General features: G+C 39.7%; 1 protein-coding gene across 1 annotated transcript in view; it reads left to right on the forward strand.

Annotated features, from left to right (window-relative positions):
* Positions 1–8,067: 8,067 nt before the first annotated feature.
* Positions 8,068–20,315, forward strand: part of SHTN1 (shootin 1) — a 116,743-nt gene continuing 104,495 nt past the window's right edge. Inside the window, 1 exon segment of the mRNA XM_020988167.2 lies at positions 8,068–8,603. Coding sequence (XP_020843826.1) covers positions 8,546–8,603 — 58 coding nt within the window. The 5' untranslated portion in view covers positions 8,068–8,545.

A 20,315-nucleotide genomic window follows, 5' to 3' on the forward strand; every position in this document is an offset into this window, starting at 1 on the left:
TCAAGGTATATTGCTTACTAAGGACTCACAAGAGTCCCACATAAACATGGAAGCTATCACCTCTCTCCTCTTGGGAGTCTCACCTTCCCACATGGGCCCTCATACCACTCAGTGGTCTGTGATTAAATCTTTCCTGAAAGAGAAGATTCACTTGAGGTTATTGATGAGGGATACAATCATTTTTTTCCATCAGACTTACACCATTTGAGTAATTCATACTAGTATTAGGCACTGTCCACTCAAAAAGTATTTAAGAATCAAAGTGATTACTTAGCAGCACTAATATACAAGATGGTTACAATTTTTTTTTCTCATTTATTTAGCAGTTTCCTCATTTATAAACTATTGGTATTGGACTGTTGGTTGCTTACAGCATTAACATTTTATGAGTCTATTCTATTTCACTTACAGGTAAGAACTGTAAGGCTAGCCTTGGAAATAATCTTCCTATGATGTACTTGTTGTATTAAAAGAGGGAGAAGGAATTGTTTATTTGTCAGCGTATGCCTTCCATCCCAGTCCCTTCTATCTCCTTTATAACTTTACTCCATCAGTCATCTTTCTTTGATATTTTCCTTTCTACTGAGTCCTTCTCTTTTGCTTACAAATATGCTAATCACACTAGATATAGTATGATTACTAGATATTCTAGTAATATCTGGTAATCTTAGATTACGTATTAGATTACTAGATATGCCCATGCAGATATTTTACTGGGACCTTAACCTCAACATGACTAAAACTGAACTCACTATCTTCCTCCTTAAACTGGCCTTCTCCCCAACTTCTCTATTTCTATTAATGGCCTTTCATGATGCCACTAGCTGCTTGTACCTTGTCTCCCCCAAATTATCTTGTATTTAAGTATCCATTTTGTATATATTTTGGTTTTACTTACATAGGTACATGTTATCTCCAAATGGAACTCAAGCTCCTTAAGAACAGGAACTGTTTCATTTTTGGCTTTTTATCCCTAGCACCTGATACAGTGCTTAACACACAGTAGATATATAATAAATATATGTTGATCGTATACCATTAGCAACTACTACTTTTCTAGGTTCAAAAAAGATGGAGCCATCTTTAATTCCTCCTTTCTCACCTCATAATCCAATCAACTGACAAATTCTTTCGTTTCTACTTCCAGCAAGCCATCCCTTGTAACAAAGACCAAAAAAGAAAGATTTTTTAAAAAGCATTTCAGCAAAACTAAGCAACATATCAACTATGACTGACATCATATGGAAGAAAGGAATGAAACAAAAATTTAAGCATCTACTATGTGCCAGTAGTATGCTAAGGACTACATAAATATTACCTCATTCAATTGTTACAAAAACCCTTAGAGTTAGGTGCAATTATTATCCCCATTAGGCAGATGGGGAAATTGAGGTAGACCAAGGTTAAGTGACTTATCCAGGGTCACAGAACTACTAAGTGTCTGAGGATGGATTTGAAGTCATATCTTCCTGACTACAGGCCACTGGACCACCAAGTTGCTTCTATATGCATTATCACAATATGCAATTTTACAATATGAGAGAAATCTCTCACTTCTACAAAGAAAAGGAGAACCATTTTCTTATCTCTTCTCTGGTGTGCCATAGATTCTTTTTTTTTTCTTTTTTAAGGCAACTGTGGTTAACTGACTTGCCCAGGGTCACACAGCTAATAAGTGTCAAGTGTTTGGTCTGAGGCCGGATTTGAACTCAGGTTCTCCTAACTTCAGGTCTGGTATTCTAAGCACTGTGCCACCTACCTGCCCCTGTGCCATAGATTCTTACAGATGCAGGGTATTTGAGGTTGCTCTTCAGATTTAGAATTGGAAAGAAACTTGAAGTTCATTTAATCCAATATCTTTTTGTTGTTGTTTAGACGTTTTTCAGTTGTGTTCAATTTTTTTGTTACCCCATTTGGGGTTTTCTTGGCAAAGATACTGGAGTGATTCGCCATTTCCTTCTCCAGCTCATTTTACAGATGAGGAACTGAGGCAAACAAGGTGAAGTGACTTTCCCAGGGTCACACAACTAATAAATGTTTGATGCTGGATTTGAACTCAGGAAGATGAGTCTTCCTGACTCCAGGCCTGATGCTCTATTCACTGTGCTCTCCTAGCTGCCCATGAATAAGACATATTCATAGATATTTACTGTGGTATTACAAGAAACTATGATTTTGGACATGTGAGCACTACCTCACCAATAAAGCTTTCAGTGAAGCCCTCTAAGATGTAGCAAATAGTCTTTAAGAGTTGTTAGCTATTCCTAAACATGTCATCTTTCTGTGGTCAGTTTGGTGATAAGACTCTAAAACTGGGCTTGTCCTTAGGTGGACATTCAAGCCTGGTTCCCATACTTGAAGTTTTTCCAGATTGGTAGAACCTGTCACAGACTGAACTCCATTGGCATGCCATTTAAGAACCTAGATGGACATGCACTGTAGAATGACTATGATGGAAAGCCTCCTGAGACTTTTCAAGCCCAAAACCCACTCCTTAATTCTGGTGATTCATATGTGGAACAAAAGATACTAGCGGAAGGAATCTAGGGAGAAAAGCACAACAACATAGAAAACATTGCTAGGGCTGATGAAGACCTGGTCAAGAAAGTGAAGAACTTAGGAATATAGATGGTAGTTTATATTACTGATGAGGACTGAAGGTAGAACTTTTCAGAAGAGAAAAGATAGGTTGGAATTCAATAGGCAAAGATGGAGAAGGAAAACATTCCAAGCATAGGGAATAGCATAAGTAAAGGCATAGATGTGGGAAAGCACAAGGAAGGCATGTTTGCAGAATAGAATAGATTCATTTTGACTAGAGCCTTTGGTGTGTAGAAGGGAATGCCATGAGATAAGGATGGAAAGAAAACTTGATACCAGATTATGGAGAGCCCTGAATCTCAGACAGAGGAATCTGAGCTTTATTTGATAGGGAGTCATGGGAGATTTTTTAACAAAGAAATAATGTGGACAGCCCAAAGCATAAGGATGATTAGTTTAGCAAGGGTCTAAAATACAGATGAGGAAAGGGATAAAATAGAGGCATAAAAGACCTGTTTGGACACTATTGTCATTTTCTGCTTAGATAGTAATGAGGACTTGGGCCACAGTAGTAGCACTGGAAATAGATACTAGGGAATAGATGCTACAGATACTTCAGAGGCAAAATTGAAAGTAACCATTTGGATTTGAAAAATGTGTGAAGGGAAAGAGTAAAAAAGAAAATGAAAGTTTCAAGTGACACTTAGTTAGACACTTACTATGGTCCAACAATGGCACACTAGAGATATTGAAAAGAAAAACAAAGACAGTTCCTTACCCTCAAGTAGCTTACATTCTAATGAGGAAGGAAGGAAAGAAAGGAGGGAGGAGGAAGGAGAGAAAAAGAGAGAGAGAGAGAAGAAGAAGAGGAAGAAGAAGAAGAAAGAGGAGGAGAAGGAGGAAGAGGAGGAGAAAGAGAAGGAGGGGGAAGAAGAAGAGGAGGAAGAGGAGGAGGATGGAGGGAAGAAATCCTTCCTAGATTTATTATTATATTAGCATGTTTTTTCCCCTGCCCTTCCAAGATGTAAACACTCACACTGAAAATTTAACAATCTCAACTCTTAATGAACCAGCTCAGCACATTCCTGCTCCCTAGCTATTACCCTCCTTTCCTTCCTTCTTTCCTTTCTCTCTCTCTCTCTTTCTTTCATTCTTTCTTTTTTAAGTACACAGTACTTTGAAGGACTCGTTATTGCATTTTTATGTAGGTATTCTCTCCACCTATGCAGATTGTAACCCCTCCTGTTGCCTTCTCACCTCAAGGTATTTTCACCCATATTTTCACAAAAATTCTGCATAGAAAATGTGCCCAATATCTTGAAGTAGACTTTCTTCTTGTTCTTTTAAAACCTTAGGGATACCAATGTAGTATTTGGGCTTCTCATTAGTGATTTCACTCTTCAAAATTCTTTGTGGACTTTCTTTGTCAGCCATATGTCATGCCATCAGTAATACCTTTGAGCCCCCTCTCCTTCTCCTGTTCTACATCACTTCTGGTAACACTTCTGTCTCCTTATGCACTGTGCTTTGGTTTATTTGTAATTTTAGCTCTCCTCAGATCATGGTGTTCCAATGATTTGCAACTGTTAACATCAACAGAAGAATGCCAGTATTCATGGGCTTTTCCAGGAATCAGCAGGTTGAGCTAACCGGAATTTCCCAAATGTTACATGAAAGTAACATGAAAATATGTTTTCTTCCTTTCCCCTGCCAAATTGTCTACACTCCAATTAACATTTTTCTCTCAAATCAACCTATGCCTTTCTGCTTTTGCTCACAATGTTTCCCATGCCCAAAATGTTCTCTTCACTCTCCTCCCTTTCCCCAGTCTCAAGTCGATTGAAGCCACCTAGCGTCAGCACCATTTCTCCTATAAACACTTTGATTCTTCCCCGATGGTTCTAAAACTGTACTAGGGGAAATATTAAGTACTAGAGTGCTCTGAACCACCTATACCCTGCTACAAATAGTACATGCATACATACACACATAACTATATATGTATATATATGTAAAATATATACATATATGTATATGTGTATGTGTATATATATATATATATATATATATATATATATATATATATATATATATATATATAAAACCTCATATCATTGGATCTTTATATTGATCCTGAGAAGCAGATATTTAAAAGTTAGGTACAAAACATCAAGGGCAGTTAGGTGGCACAGTGGATAGAATGCTGGGCCTGGAGTGAAGAAGACTCATCTTCCTGAATTCAAATCTGGCCTCAGACACTTACTAGCTGTGTGATCCTGAGCAAGTCACTTAAGCCTGCTTGCCTTAGTTTTCCTCATATGTAAGAGCTGAAGAAGGAAAAAGCAAATCACTCCAGTATCTTTGCCAAGAAAATCTCAAATGGGATCAAAAAGAGTCGGACAAGACTAAAATGATTGGAGAACAACAAAACAAAATATGAAAGCACTGGATGAAGGATGACTACAAAAGCATGGCACAGTCCTGTAAGAATAGTGTCAGGAGTACTCAAAATAAACTGAGTATGATCAGAAAAACCAAGGACAACCAAAGGGTACATATTTTTTAAAAGGCTATATTAGTGAAAAGAAGAGCAAAGAAAGGATACTACTACTGCTTAGGGTAGACAGAATGATAATAACAGATGTTAACTTCTTTTTCAACTGTTTTTTTTTGTCTAGTATGATGATGCTTGAAATAAAAAAGGCAAAGCTAAAATGCCCAATAGTGAACTGTTACCTAAGTACAGAGTTAATAGGAAGAGGATACCTAGATACCCTTGATGATTTCAAGATCTGGGCCCAGATAAACTTATCCTAGGTCAGGGGTTCCCAACTTCTTTCGGTCTCCACAACCCCTGGCTTTCAGGAAACCTTTCATATTGAATAGAATACATTCTGGAGTTTACCATGCATATATACATAAGAAAAAACTTAGGCTAATTTCAACGAGATAATGTAAAGATTTATTAAAAATTCCCCATATCCCCTTGACAAGTTTTTTGTACTATGGGAATAAACATGAGTTGGGAACCTCGTTCATCTAAACATTAAAAGAAGTGGCAGCTGTGATTGATGAGAACAGGAGAGATAGGTTGTTCATTTTAGTCTGATTTCTGCAGTGCTAGGGAGTATTGAGACGTATGCTTGCCATCTTTGACCCAGAGCACGCTTCCGGGGTCACGGACAATATGTGTTCGGACAACAGTTGTTCTAATTTAAGAGTGGAACCTAAGCCAGTGAGCTTAACTTCTATTGCTGTCAGAACTCATAGAATCACAGAATTTGAGAATTAGAAGGGATTGCCAGCAGCCATCGCACAGAGCCCATACACAAAGAGAATCTCTTCCTTCTATGACACCTTACAAGTGGTCATCTCTGTCTCTGTTTGGAAGCAGCTAGGTAGTGAAATGGAGAGAATGCTGGAACTGGAGTCAGGAATATCTGAGTTCATATTTGGCCTCAGATACAGATAGTTGTGTGGACCTTGGGCAAGTGATTTAACTCCTGTTTGCTTTAGTTTCATCATCTGTAAAATAGGAGTAATAATAGCATCTACCTTCTAGGGTTGTTGTGAGGATCAAATGAGATATTTGTAAAATGCTTGTCCCTTAATATGTGCTATATAAATGCTTATTTCTTTCCTTTTTAGTCTGGAGAAGACAGGTAGCTCTCTTCAAGTTACTTTGAAGGAAGGGCTGTCATATAAAGGAGAGATTAGATTTAGGCCTTGGACTGCAGAATTAGGAACAGTATAGAAAGCTACAAAGAGGCAAATTTACTCTCGATTTCACAAAAATCTTCCTCACACTTATCTGGTTGCCTTGGCATGATGAGTCATCTCCACTGGATATCTTCAAGCAAAGGTCAGAAGAAATCTTGAAATCACAAAGTGTAGCAGATTATTGCTTAGGTGGCAGGACCAGATGAGATGATCTCTGAGATGCCTTCCAGCTCTCAGATTTTGTGAACACCATGGGGCTGGAACAGGCTGTAAGGGCTACAGGAGGGGTGATCAGTAAAGACTGCATGAAATAACATTCGACTAATTTAAAGTCTAAGATATCCCCTCTGACCAGAACAATGTATGTCTTATTTGTCTGTTTGGTGCCCAGAACAGCGCTATTTGTAAGCAGGTGGTCTAAGAATATCACCTGATAACTCTGCCTCTGCCCCCTCCAATACAAAAAAGCAGCTTAGGACAAGTATACTTTCCACTTGTGGCTGAGGAGGAAAATGCTTTGGCTCATAATGGTGCAAAAGATTCTTTGGTGGGCTTGGGGTAGTGAATACACCAAATTCTTCTTACAGTAGCCAAGAGACTGTAAAAATTCAGTAAATATTAAGTTATTAATCCTCCTCACAGGATTGTTGTGAAGATCAAAGGAGATAAGGTGCTTAGCACAGTGCCCCACACATATTAAGGACTTAATAAATTCCCTTCCTCCTGGGCCACCAGCATATTTTAACCAGGGCCATAATGGAAAAAAGAAAGACAGTATAGTCTAGTGGATAGACAGCTGGCCTCAAGCCCATTGTGGCCAGGTATGGATTTCCCACATATTGTCCGTGACCCTGGGCGCGTGCTCTGGGTCAAAGACGGCAAGCATACGTCTCAATACTCCCCAGTACTGCAGGAATCAGACTAAAATGAAGTAGGGAAATATTTAAATAAATAAGTAAAACGACAATAAAACAGACAACATTACACTTTAAAACTAAGTCAATATGCAGCCCGCATCCTTATGCATGAATTAGAGGCCTCCATTTCTATTTGTTGACACCGAAGTCTCACATCTAAGACTAATTTGCAGACAATGCCCACTCGCATTGGTAAAGGGATCTTCCTCACCTGTGGAGCCCCCTATGCCAAGGAAATCACTGGTTCAATGCCTATTTCATAAGGGAAAATAATGGTCACACAGGACCCAATGGGACCCAAGCGATGACTCTAACACACCAGTCCTCATTTATGTATATTCAGATCAGTTTTGTAGACTGTTCTTCAAAACAATTTGTCCCCTTCCTCTTTTGCAAGGATTTCTTTTTAGCTTTCTGCTTCCGTCTAGAAGGTAGGTGGGTGTGTCTTCCCTTACAGAAGCCCAAGATATTCTCTCTAGGGCAAACCACTGCACACCACTCAGGATCTGTGTCCTTGTTTATTCCCCATTATGGTTCAGAAAGCGCCAAATGGAAATTTCTTTTGGGAAATCGCTGGTCAGCAGAGTCCAGAATCTCTCACTCTGGGTGTCTTGCTTCCTTTCCCTACCTCTCAACCATATGGGTTTTCGAGGAGGTGACAGTTAACACTAATACCACGTTTTTCTAAGAAATCGTAAAGAGATTGGGGATGGGGTGGGGATCTCTCTCTCTCTCTCTCTCTCTCTCTTCTCTCTCTCTCTCTCTCTCTCTCTCTCTCTCTCTCTCTCTGTCAGGTCTTTGTGTCGGGGGTGGGGGATAGGAAAAGAAATCAAAGTGCCATCTACCCCCATTCCGTCCCTACTCCGAGCATCCCGAGGCTGGGGGGCAGCGCACAGTCCCCTGTCGTCCCCGCCCTCCATTATCTTTGCAGGAGGGTGGGTTGGCGCGTGCCTCAGGGAAGCCGCCCCGGGTCCTGGACAGCGGCATCTGCAGCTACGCCCTAAGTCCCTGGGGACACCTCGTGCCTTGCAGCTTGCGCTCCTGTTACTCCCCCGGGCCCTGGCCGCAGGTGAGGCCAGCGGCCACCGTCTCTGCCACCACAGCACTGCCACCGCCCGGCGTGGCCGTGGCGGAGGTTGCTGCGGCAGTAGGTGTGTGTAGGGATGATCTCACTCGCCCACTCCGCGCCAGGAGGAGGAGGAGAAGGAGGAGCAGGCGCTGGAGCAGGAGCGGGAGGAAGCCCAACTTCCGGGTAGTAGGGCGGCAAAGCACCGGCATCTTTCTTTTTCTGCCCCCCGGGCAGCTCCCTCCCCTCGTTTTTCCCCCTTCTTGCCCCTCTGCCTTCCCCCCCGCTCCCTGCTGCCGACATGAACAGCTCGGACGAGGAGAAGCAGCTGCAGCTCATCACCAGCCTAAAGGAGCAAGGTGAGGGGGCCACCCGCGGGGAGGGGGCGGTGGCTGCTGCTGCAGCTGCTCACCAAAGGGTGGGGGAGGGAGAAGGTAGGGCGGGAGAGCTAGAGAACGCCCTGCCCTGGGCAGGTGGAAGCCCGGGTAGGGGGTGGCTGCCCCCTCCATTTCCTCCCGGCCTTTTGCGCAGGAGAGGTGCTTCGAAAGCTCAGCCTCGATTCCCTGGGAGCCTTATCCCACAGCCGGAGACTGCCGGGTTCATTCGCCCTAGCCTAGAAAAATGCAAAGCATCGGGGGAGGCGTCCGGAGGTGGGGGGCTAGGGGCCCCGGCTGCCATGGTTTGGGCGGGACAAAGACACGAAGACATGTTGCGCGTGATTGCCCGTTGCCCTGCATTGGTATGGGCAGGGAGGGTACCTTTAGATGAATGTTGCCTCTCTTTCCAAGTCCTCCCTGATCCCCACCCTCCAAATACCAGAGGCTCCCAGGCCTGTCAGATTTCTCCTGGTCCTTTCCATCTTTTTCAGTTCTGTCTTGGACTGGTTTCCATTCTCTCCCCTTCACCCTTCCCCCATTTCAAAGCTAGGTCATGTTTTCCAGGCCAGAAGGTGTTTTATCACTTCCCATTTTTAGCAACTTATTAGACAGTAGGTCAACACTCCAGCTATGTGGGGAGTCTCTGCTTTTAGCGAGGTCAGCTGCTGCTATCTGAGTGTGTGGATTTCCTCGTCTCTGCATTCTATTTTATGGGTTTTGACCAGTCTTTCTTAAAGATTAAAAAAAAAACCCTCAAGATAGTCAAATGGTATTTAAAATTAAAGCTGTCAGCCAATGAGTATGAACTTCATACTCTATACGCCTTCTCCCACCCCAGGATGGCCTGTGTAAGTGATTTCCAAGGAAAAATGTAATGCAAATTCAGGAAGTGAGAATTTATAGAAAGGCACATTTTTCTAGATGACTACTGATAGGGAGGCAGGGTCTATTCCCTTACTCTCTCTCCAAATCACTCACTGACTGTATCCTTGGAGTAGTCACTTAATCTCTCTAGGTATCAGTTGCCTCATTGGTAAAATGGTAATGCTAATAGTTTACTTCCCTGAAGGCCAGGGATTAAACTAAATAGCTTGTGAAGACTCTAAGAACTACAGAAACTGTGAATGATTCTATACAATCATATATGCAATAACAGAAAAAGTGTGGGATAAGGTCACAAAAGCTCAGTGTTTCTCTTGTTTAATGACTTAACTAGGATTAATGGGCCATCTCAATTTCTCTTATGGATTGGTGAGGATGGATGGATGGATAGATGAATAAAGAAAGGAAGAAAGGAAAGAAGGAATGGATGGAAAAGCATTTAAGTGCTTATTGTGTGCCAGGTTCTGTAGTAAGCACCAGGGATAAAAATAGGATAAGCAATACAGGCTCTGTCCTCAAGGAGCTTAGGTTCTGATAGTGAAAGATAGACAACACATATACTTGAGGGGTGGGTGGCCAGGGAAGTCACTGGGTTGGTTAGTGGAATCATAGAGCAATTAATTGTTATGTCTTTATTCATATAGTAAGTATCTGTGATTTTTTTTTCTGGCTAAGTTTTGGGGAGTTGTCTTAAGTTTCAGAGAGGTTGAGGGAATTTCCCACACATATGTTGGAGGAAGGATTTGAACCCAGATCTTCCTGACTTGTCCCCACACTTTATTTTACCCCTCCCCTTTCACTTCCTCCAATAGTCATCTTTTTGGCTAGTTTTTTAAATCTGGAAAAAATAGCTTAAAAGATTGCTGTTACTTATGTCAGCCCTGCTTTTCATGACCACAGGAACAAGTACCAGTTCTTTTAATATGCAATCAAATCTGAAGATAAGCCCTGGTTTTTTTTTTAACTTTTGCCTTTGGAATTCATTGCCATTTATTCGTATATTTGACAAACATTTATTAAATGCCTCTTTTGTGCCATGTGTTGTGCTAGACTATGGAGTGGGAGGATATGATTTTATGAGGAAGGCAAGAAATGTGTTCATAGTTGTGATTTGCACATTCAAGGTAGTAGAATAATGAGGTAAGGGAAAAATTTGCTGTAGGTAATCCATATTATTTAGCTAGCACAGTGCTAGGCACATTGTATTAGAATGGCAGTGACCTAGACTATTAGACTTGAAAGTGATCTTAGAATTTAAAGAATCATAGGACTGAGAGCCTTAGGGATCATTAGTCAAATCACCTCATTTTATGAGAGGAGACATTCTTAGAGAAGCCAAGTCACTTGATCAAGGTCAACTTAAGTTAGTGGTAAAGTTAGGCCTGGAAAACCATTTCTTGATTTGTAAAGTCACTGGTTTTTTCTCTTCTCTAGTGCTCAATAAATATTTGATTGCTATATAAACAAGTATTCTTTGTACTTGGCTAAAGCTGAAACAATGGGTGCATTTTATTCTTGCACTAGGAACTCAGCCAGGGACATTGTGCTGGACTGCCTTTGTGACAGGGGACCCTAAACTGAGTAGCTCCTGAGCAACATTTTGTTTCTGAAACTTTCCAGGAGGTAATTCACAGACATAGATACTTTGTGTGGGAGAGAGAGAGAGAGAGAGAGAGAGAGAGAGAGAGAGAGAGAGAGAGAGAGAGAGAGAGAGAGAGACAGAATGAATCAATCAGTTTTAGAAGTATTCACAAAATGAACATATATTTACAAAATATCTCTAATAATAGTGGCATTACATGGTGCTATAAGGTTTGCAAAATGCTTCATACATACACACACACACACACACACACACACACACACATATATATAAAATCTCATTTTATCCTCACAATCTTGTGAGGTGTCATTATTATCCCCATGTTATAGATGAGGAAACTGAGGCTGAGAGATTTTAAGGGATTTGCCTACGGTCACACAACTAGAAAGTCTCTGAGGTAGAATTACAGCTCAGGACTTCCTGACTCCAAGTCCTACCCTATGTAGTCCTTCCCCCATGAACCCTAGCCTCTATCTAATCTCTAATCCAAGAGTTGTCTCTCATCTGGCAACCTCAAGGAGAGAGAACACAGTAGAGTTGGGAAAGAGTGTACTTGTTTCTAATCCCATCTGTCCCTCTGCCTTGCAATTTGACAAAAGTCATGAATCATTTTAGGGCCTTGTTTCCTTATTTCTAAAATGAAGAGCTTGTACTAGATGATCTCTAAGGTTCCCTTCAGCTCCAAAATGTCATGGTTTCATGTTCTACCCCTTTAAAGTTCAATTTATAGGTCTGGCCAATATTAGCAGGCTCATGGTTTAGTCAACAGTTCTTTTCTTCATGAAGCCTCTTGGGACCTCCTGTACATCTTTCTTATACTCTACCACTAGAGCTGACCATTTATTAACTGAGGGGGTGGGGACCTTCAATATAAAGCACATATTGATTATAGAAGTCTCCTTTCAGTGGGTCATCACAACTTCATGAGTTTGTGTTAGCCATCCCTTTCCTTCTGGTTCACCAAACCTGCCTTCAGTTTCCCTTCTTGCTTTTCCTCCCTCCCTCCCTCTCTTCCTTCCATCCTTCCTTCCTTCCTTCCTTCCTTCCTTCCTTCCTTCCTTCCTTCCTTCCTTCCTTCCTTCCTTCCTTCCTTCCTTCCTTCCTTCCCTCCTTCCTTCCTTGATTTTGGTTTTTGGCTGGGCATATTATTTCATTGGTATCCAGAGGAACCCTCCTTCTGAGGAACCATTCCTCTACCAATGCAGTAGTGAATGTTCTACAGTTTGCAGGCTTAGCATGCTGCCTAGGGTACTGAAATATTTGGTAACTTGCCCAAGATCAAATAGATGGTTTGCCACAAGACTTGAACCCACATCCTCCTGACTTTATCCACTATGCCACAATGCCTCTTGTTTTCAGATTAAAAATTTGTAAATTTGTGGGATGAGCCATCACTTATTTTTAGCACTCATATCATAGTAGAGAAGTAAAAAGTCAGAAATTGGCTCTTGCAAACATCATGTCCCATTGGCCAAGGCCATCTCCAGAGGTCATGGAGTGGCAAGGATACTTTCTGAAACTCTACTCTTTTGAAATGTATATCTACTTTTGAATTGTTCATACCTTTAGTCATTCAGGCATTGAGATGAGACCTTTTAATACAGAACATAATTTTTTAATCCAACTCCAGGAGTACAAATAGCAGGGGTGTACTTGGTTCAGAGCTAAGTGATGATAGGTGACTTGATTTCATTAATTTTTCAATGCCATTTAACCTTATTGTTTGAGAAGCTGTGGTTTTAAGATGGGAAAGGTGGGGTCAAAGAGGTAACTTGATGAATATTCAAAGGTGTAATGGAAAAAGCATTGATTTAGAGTTGAGAGGCCAGAGTTTGGGTCTTGTTTCTGTCCCTTTCTATTGTTCCAACTCAGTAGGTTTTTTTTTTTTGCTTTTGATTCTCTCATCCATTTTCTGTCTGTCTCCACTTTGTATTCACAAATGTGATAAAACATTTTGTCTGCCATGTCGCTTTAAACAAGTCACTTCAGAACTGGAAGGGATCTTATCCAACTCCCACCTGAAACATTTGTTGTTGTTGTTGAGTCATTTCCAGTTGTGTCCGACTCTTTGTGACCCCATGTGGGATTTTCTTGGCAAATATACTGGAGTGGTTTGCCATTTCCTTCTCCAGCTCATTTTACAGAGCAGGAAACTGAGGCAAACAGGGTTAAGTGACTTGCTCAGGGTTACATAGCTAATAAGTGTCTGAGGCCACATTTGACCTTAGGAAGATAAGTCTTTCTGACTCCAGGCCTGGCATTCTGTTCACTGTGCCACCCAGTTGCCCTAACCTGAAACATAAATCTCTGCAATAATGTCCTTAACAAGTGGTCATACTGCCTCAGCTTAAAGACTTTTAGTGCCAGGGAACCCACTACCCCCAGAGTTACTCATTCTGTTTTTTGAAAGTTCATATTATTAGAAATCAGACCTCCTATTGAGCCCAAATCTGCCTTCTTATAACTTTTTACCCAGTGGCTCTAGTTCTCTCTAAGGTCATTTAGAACAAGTTGAATCCTTCTTTTATGTGACAGTTCCTCTATGTTTGAAAAGATACTGACCGTGACCATGTGTCTCTAGTCTTTTCTAGGCTAACCATCTCTAGCTTCCTCAATGGTCTTTGGATGATATCTCAAGGCCTGTCATAATTCTGGTTGTCTTCTTCTGGACCTGCACTAGAGTGTGAATGCCCTTACCAAAGTGTAGCGTCCAGAAACAGTCATAATACTTTAAATGTGGCCTCACCATGACAGAGAGCAATGGAACTATCATATCTCTTCTGGCTTCTATTTTACTGTTAATGCAGTCTAATTGAATCAGGTTTTTTTGAGGATACCACGTTTCACTGTTTACTCATGTTAAGCTGGCAGTCCACTAAAATGCCTAGGTCTCTTTAGTATGAATTGCTTTTTATTCACTACTCTAACATCCTATACTTGTGTAGCTGATTTTTCTAACCAAAGTGCAGGAATTTACATTTATCTTTATGAGATTTAATCTTCTAAAGGATGATTATTCTAACTTGTAGCTGGATCTTAATTCTCTCTTGTTATCTATCCTTTCCCATTTTGTGTTGTATGTAAATTTCATAAGTCTTCATCTAAGCTATGGTTAAAAATGTTGATAAGCCCAGGCCCATGGACCCTGTGGTGGTGTACTAGAGGTCTCTATCTAGGGTGACTTCAGTTCATTAATCAACCAAACCTCTTTGTGTTGGGTGAGAAGGTTGAACTAAATTATCTCTAAAGAATCTTCAAGTTCTAAGATTGCACATTAAATTTTTTAATTACTTTTTTTTTTTAATGAACACAAGTCTGTTTTCTCTCTCACACACCTACCTCCCCCATTCCCACTGGAAAAGGAAAAAGAAAAACAAATGTTTTGTAACAAATATGCATAGTTAAACAAAATAAATTCTTTCATGGGCCATGCCCAAAAATATGTTTTCTTCTCAACCCTCAGTCCATCACCTCTCTGTCTGGAAATGGGTAGCATTTTTCATCATTAGTTCTCTGGAATCATAGTTATGGAAATGATCAGTAAGTAGTCTTAAGTCTTTCAAAGTTGTTTGTCTTTTCACTCTTGTTATTGTATAAATCATTTTCCTGGTACTACTCACTTCACTCTTCATTAGTTCATACAAGTCTTCACAGGTTTCTCTGAAAGTATTCTTTTTGTCATTTCTTAGGTCATATTGGTATTCCATTACATTCATATACCATGATTGGTTAGACCATTCCATAGTTGGTGGGCACTTCCTTACATTCCAGTTCTTTGCCACTACAAAAAGAGCTGCTATATGTATTTTTGTACTTCTCTTCCTTCTTTGAACTTTTTGGGGGCTAATAGTAGTGTTGCTGGGTCAGTGGGTAAGCACAGTTTGGTAACTTTTGGGGCATAGTTCCAAGTTTTTCTCCTCCATATTCTAGGTTTGTTCAAGCTGATGGGGGAATGCTGAGATTTGAAAATAGCCAATTATTATCATCACTTCTTAATAAACATTCTGAATGATATTTTGGGCTGACAATATTTTGTCCCTTGCCTATGATGTAAAGAACATTTCTCTCAAATGAACAGTGTGAACTTGGAAAGTTAGAATTAAACTCCAAAGTGAGGATCATATTCTACTCGACCCACTCACATGGCAAATTTTACCCTGAAACTTCACCAGATCACACATAGTGACATATTTTAAAAAGTAAAAAACAATAACAAATTATTGTCCATAAGTCTCTAGGTTTAACCCCTAGGCAAAATGCCAAGGACAAACATCAATCATCTACACAACTGACAATCTACTTAAAATCAGATCCACTGTGTTATGTCATAAATGAAGTTACTTTTGAAGAAAGTAGTGAAATATAATGCCTACACCTGTCATAATATGAACAATCTCTAATTTATACTTTCTATTCCCTGGGCTCCCTGTCTTCCAAATCACACCTACTTTCAACCATTGAATTCTTGAAAACATTTCACCAGCTTTTCTATCAGGTAGCATAATTGCCTGTATTATGTCTTTCTAAAAAGTTATGTTATGTACCTCTTAAAATTAGGAAGCCAGTGTGATTGATTATGTTCAAGAAGATACTGAGATAATTCTCTTGTCTTTTCTTTGGTCTTCATTTTACTAAGTGATAGACATCTTTAATAATGCAGAGAAATAGCATCTTTGGATTATACCTTGTACACATCTCTTATTTCCTGAAGTGCACATTTCTATTTTAAAATACAACAGTTTGCTGTGTCAACCCCAGCTTCCCCAGACATCCCTGTCTGAAAAGGCAGCACATTGTCCTGAATTGCAATTCCTTGACCCTAAATATATGTCTCACCTGGTTGGTCTGAGTTTTTTCCAGGTATGACAGCTATTTTAATATTATAGACTTGGTGTAGCCCTTGATAAGATTTATGATTTTCTGTGTAAAACACTGGTGAATATGTAGAAATTCATGAAGTTTTATTGTCTGATAAACATGGAAATACCATGTTATTATTAACATATGGATCAAAATTTTGATGGGAAAGGTTACCACTTGTAGACAAGGAAGCCCTGTCATGAGATTATTTAGTATTGACCATTCTTTGAATAAAAATGGGTTCAAACATGGATTCTTTTAAAGTAGAGACTTAGAAAGACATGGTTTGTTTTAAAACAAACCAAAACATTATATTATTTTAAGTGCCGTAAGATTATTTAGCTAATGATTATAGTCAGTAAAAATTATAGTAAACTCTTGGTTGTGATATTGGCTCAGAACAGTTGCTGTGCCCAGGAGAGAAAAGGACTTCAGCACAAAGTCAAGTCATTAAATTTAGTCTTGTGTTGACCATACCCATTATGAAAGCCTTATTTTTGCTTCAAAATTAAATCCATCTGAAGTCAAGCAATGCAAAGGCATTTTAAATTATGTTTCAGTGGGCATATCCTGGCCCCAACAGCAATCTTATCATGACTGTCCTCCTTACCTGAGAAAATATCATATTAGGTGAACGATGTTATCATGGCAGAAACTTTACAGCATAGTTATATTATTTTGCTATCCAGTCCTGGACAGAATTAATCCAAATGAACAATGTAATAAAATCCAAAAGTATGTCCATATGTCACATTTCAGATACAAGCCATAATCACCTGTTTATCTCATTTCAGAGATAAGCCATAGCATCATCAGTTATATTATCACAGGGTTTCTGTATGTAAACTAGATTGATGTTGAACTGGATTAATGTGCAGATATTTAGATAATTTAGTAGTGCTTGCAACTCTGAGTCTGAAATCTCCTTTGCTCATCTGTAAGTCACCTCCAAATGGATCTTCAAACATGAGTAAATACAAATCCCTAATGATTTAAGTAGAGTTTGAAACAGACCAGTAGACTCTATGATGTAGCTATGCATTGCCGTATGAATTAAAATCCATTGTTAGAGCCAGCCAGGTAGCATGGTGTTAGACTTGGAGTCAGGAAGACCTGAGTTTGAATGCTGCCTGAGCCATTTCATAGAGGCACAAATCTGAACAATCACTTAACCTGTCTCCCAATGAATTTCAAATGAGATAATGTATGTAAAATGCTTTGCAAACCTTAAAGCTCTAGATCAATGGTAGTTATTGTTGTTATTATTACTACTACTAGTAGAAGTAAAGCAATTAGCTAACATTTCTATGGCACTTTGATTACCTGTTATTATGGAGGAGCATCAACATTAATGTGCAGCCTAGAACAATGAAATTTTAAATCTAATTTGGTCATCAAATCTGATAATATTGTGACTTTCATCCTTTGAAACTGTGATAGATCAATTTGGTTTCATTTTAGGAGTTCACTGGGGCTACCTAGCCTTTACTTTTGTGCCACTTATGAGACAAAGCATATTGACATATGACTTAGAAAAGTATTAACTTTTATTTCAAATCCTGACTTTGCTGCCTACTGCCTTATGATTTGGGGACATCTCATTTAACTTTTCAGGGCCTCAGTTTCCCCATGTGCAAGGCTCTTCTAAGCTCTAGATCCTGTGATTCCTATTTTAAACAGTATAATGTCAGGTTTCTACATGGAGAAAAATAACATTTTTCAGCTAAACTTTAGGATCATTTTGGGAATTTTTAGTTACCCAGTTTTTGGCTATTTTATTTAGTTAGGTTGGAGAGCCTTGCCTATACTTTATTGATGGTACCTCATTATTACTGGAACAAGTACTGTGTACTTTCCAGAGAACCCCTGAATTTCAGAGTTGCCATTAATTTCTTTCCAGATGTGATTTCAGTATGTCACCTTTGTTATTTGATCAGTTATTCTAACAGTGCTTTCTCCCTGCCTCCCTAATGCTTTAATTATCAAGGTAGGTATAAATAGCTCTTCTTTCTTTAGTTCTGGCTGTAAGTGCAGAACCCATTGGTATCTGTGTAGAAAGATTAGTGTCCTAATTGAACAGAGTCTTTTATGACGAAGGTCCTTATTCACCATTAGGGTAAGGGGAAAAATCATTTCCTTCTTGTACCATTGTTAGGAAGTGTTTCTGTGTTCTGTCATTCTCAGACATATAGGCTGATCATATGAAAATTCACTTTAGAACATCTCATTAGGCAGTGAATTTCAGGTTACATTTGATAGCCATAAAAGACTTTATTTTTCTTGGATTTTCTAATCATAAAACATAGTGGATGGGGAAATGAGTAGTGTTTTCACATTCTTCGGCCAAGTCTTATGTGATAGAATTGACCCAATCTTTACACAATGCAGTCTAGTAGAAAGAGGCCTTTGAGTCAGGAGACCTGTTTACCAATCTTGGCCTTCCCTCCCTTACCCGATTGTTATAAGGATAACATGAACTAATATGTTTGGATCTTGCACAGGAAATGTAGAAGGACTACTTAAATACCACCTGCACTATTTAATTACTGTCTATAGGTCCTAAGTCATACTCCACTGCCAATTAGGATGGGTACCTAATGATCTCTAAGCTCTAAAATTCTCTTGATTTTCATGATTGAACTTATGGTGAAAAAAAAAAACTTCCCTTTAGTGTCACTGAGTATTGAGGAATAAAGAACCTGAAGCAGGTTTCCTTTAATTTCTTTGGTTTTCTTTTTTTTCTTCCCACTCCATTGAACACTGTTGGTGCTCAGTAAATGCCAATAGTCTCAATAAATATTTATTAAACACTTACTATATGCCAGGCACTGTGCTAAACACTAGGGATATAAAAAGAGGCAAAAAAAAAAAAAGAACAGTTCCTGCCCTCAGGAAGCTCACATTGTAAACAGGGGAGAAAACAAGCAAAGAAATGTGTTCAAACAAGCAATATGCAGGATGTATAGGAAATAATTAACAAGAGGGAGGGCACTAGAATTAAGAGGGGTTGGGGAAGGCTTCCTATAGAAAACAGGATTTTAGTTGGGACTTACAGAAAGCTAGGGAGTCCAGTCGAATGTAGATTTTTTCCCCCCATTCTTTTACTTTAGGTATGTTTCCACTTTCATCTCTGCCACTTCACTTTCTTTACTCCTCTAATTATTTTTCATTGACTTTTCCCAGTGCCCCTTTTTTTATAGTTAAAACAATGTCATTACTACAAATCAAAACTCCTTTTAATTATTCACTTTATCCTCTATTCTGTAGGCCAGCAAGAGGAAGTTACAAACCTTGGGCTTTCCTGAGGAGTGTGTATCTTTTCATGTAAAGATTGTGAAAGCCTTGTGGATATATAGGAAACCGAAAATAGACTTGTAAGCCTTCCTGGCATGCTAGAGATTTCCTTACCTTCTGGAGTTAGGTAAAATGAGTCTTTAGCATTAACAAGAAGAGCTGGATCTATTTGTGAGAATTTACTCGAAGACAAAAATGGCAATAGCTCTGTTTTATTGTTTCTCAAAAACCACTTAGTATATATTACAGCATTGTTGGCTGAGGACAGAGAAGAGCAGTGTGTGTGTGTGTGTGTGTGTGTGTGTGTGTGTGTGTGTGTGTGTGTGTGTGTAAGGGGTTTGTGTGAGTGAGAGGAAGAGAGAAAGAGAAGGCAGAGAGAAAAGGAGAGACAGAGGGACAAGAGAGGGAGGGAGGAGAAAGGGAGAGAGACAGAGAGACAGACAGAGACAGAGAGAGAGATAGAGAGAAGAACAAGATGAGGAGGAGGAGATGGGGGGAGGGAGAAATGGAAGCAAGAAGAGAAAGTAGAGAGAAAAGAGAGACATAAGGAGAGGGAAGAGGGAGAGACATACAGTGGAGGGAGAAAGAGAGAGATAAAGAGATATGGGAGGAGAGATGAGGGAGGGAGAGAGAAAGAGGGAGAAGAAGAGAGAAAGAGTGAGAGAATTAAATTTTTGAGGTAGATGAGTATCCATGGTCTTAAGCTTCTTGTAGCTTTGAAGAATAATTCAAAACATGAATACGAATTTCTTTTTTTCCAATGAACATTCTTTGCCCACCTCTCTCCCCTCCCCATGGCTCTCTTTCCCTTACCCTTTAGCTCTCATTTCCCCCATTTCCCCTTCCTGCCTACAGCCTTGAAAAAAAAAGTTGCATGTAGTCATTTACAAGAAAACACATTTTCACCTGATTTCCATTAAGACACCATAGGTGAAGGGTTCTTAATTAATGCTTTCCATAAAGACCTAGTAATTGAGGGAATCAACAGTGTTCCATCTGGGTGCTATCAGCCATATAATGGGAAGAATAGTATTAGTGTGATAAAGAAAGCCTTC

The sequence above is a fragment of the Phascolarctos cinereus genome, unplaced genomic scaffold (assembly GCF_003287225.1).
Source record: "Phascolarctos cinereus isolate Bilbo 61053 unplaced genomic scaffold, phaCin_HiC Scaffold_3;HRSCAF=262, whole genome shotgun sequence".
Taxonomy (NCBI): Eukaryota; Metazoa; Chordata; class Mammalia; order Diprotodontia; family Phascolarctidae; genus Phascolarctos; species Phascolarctos cinereus.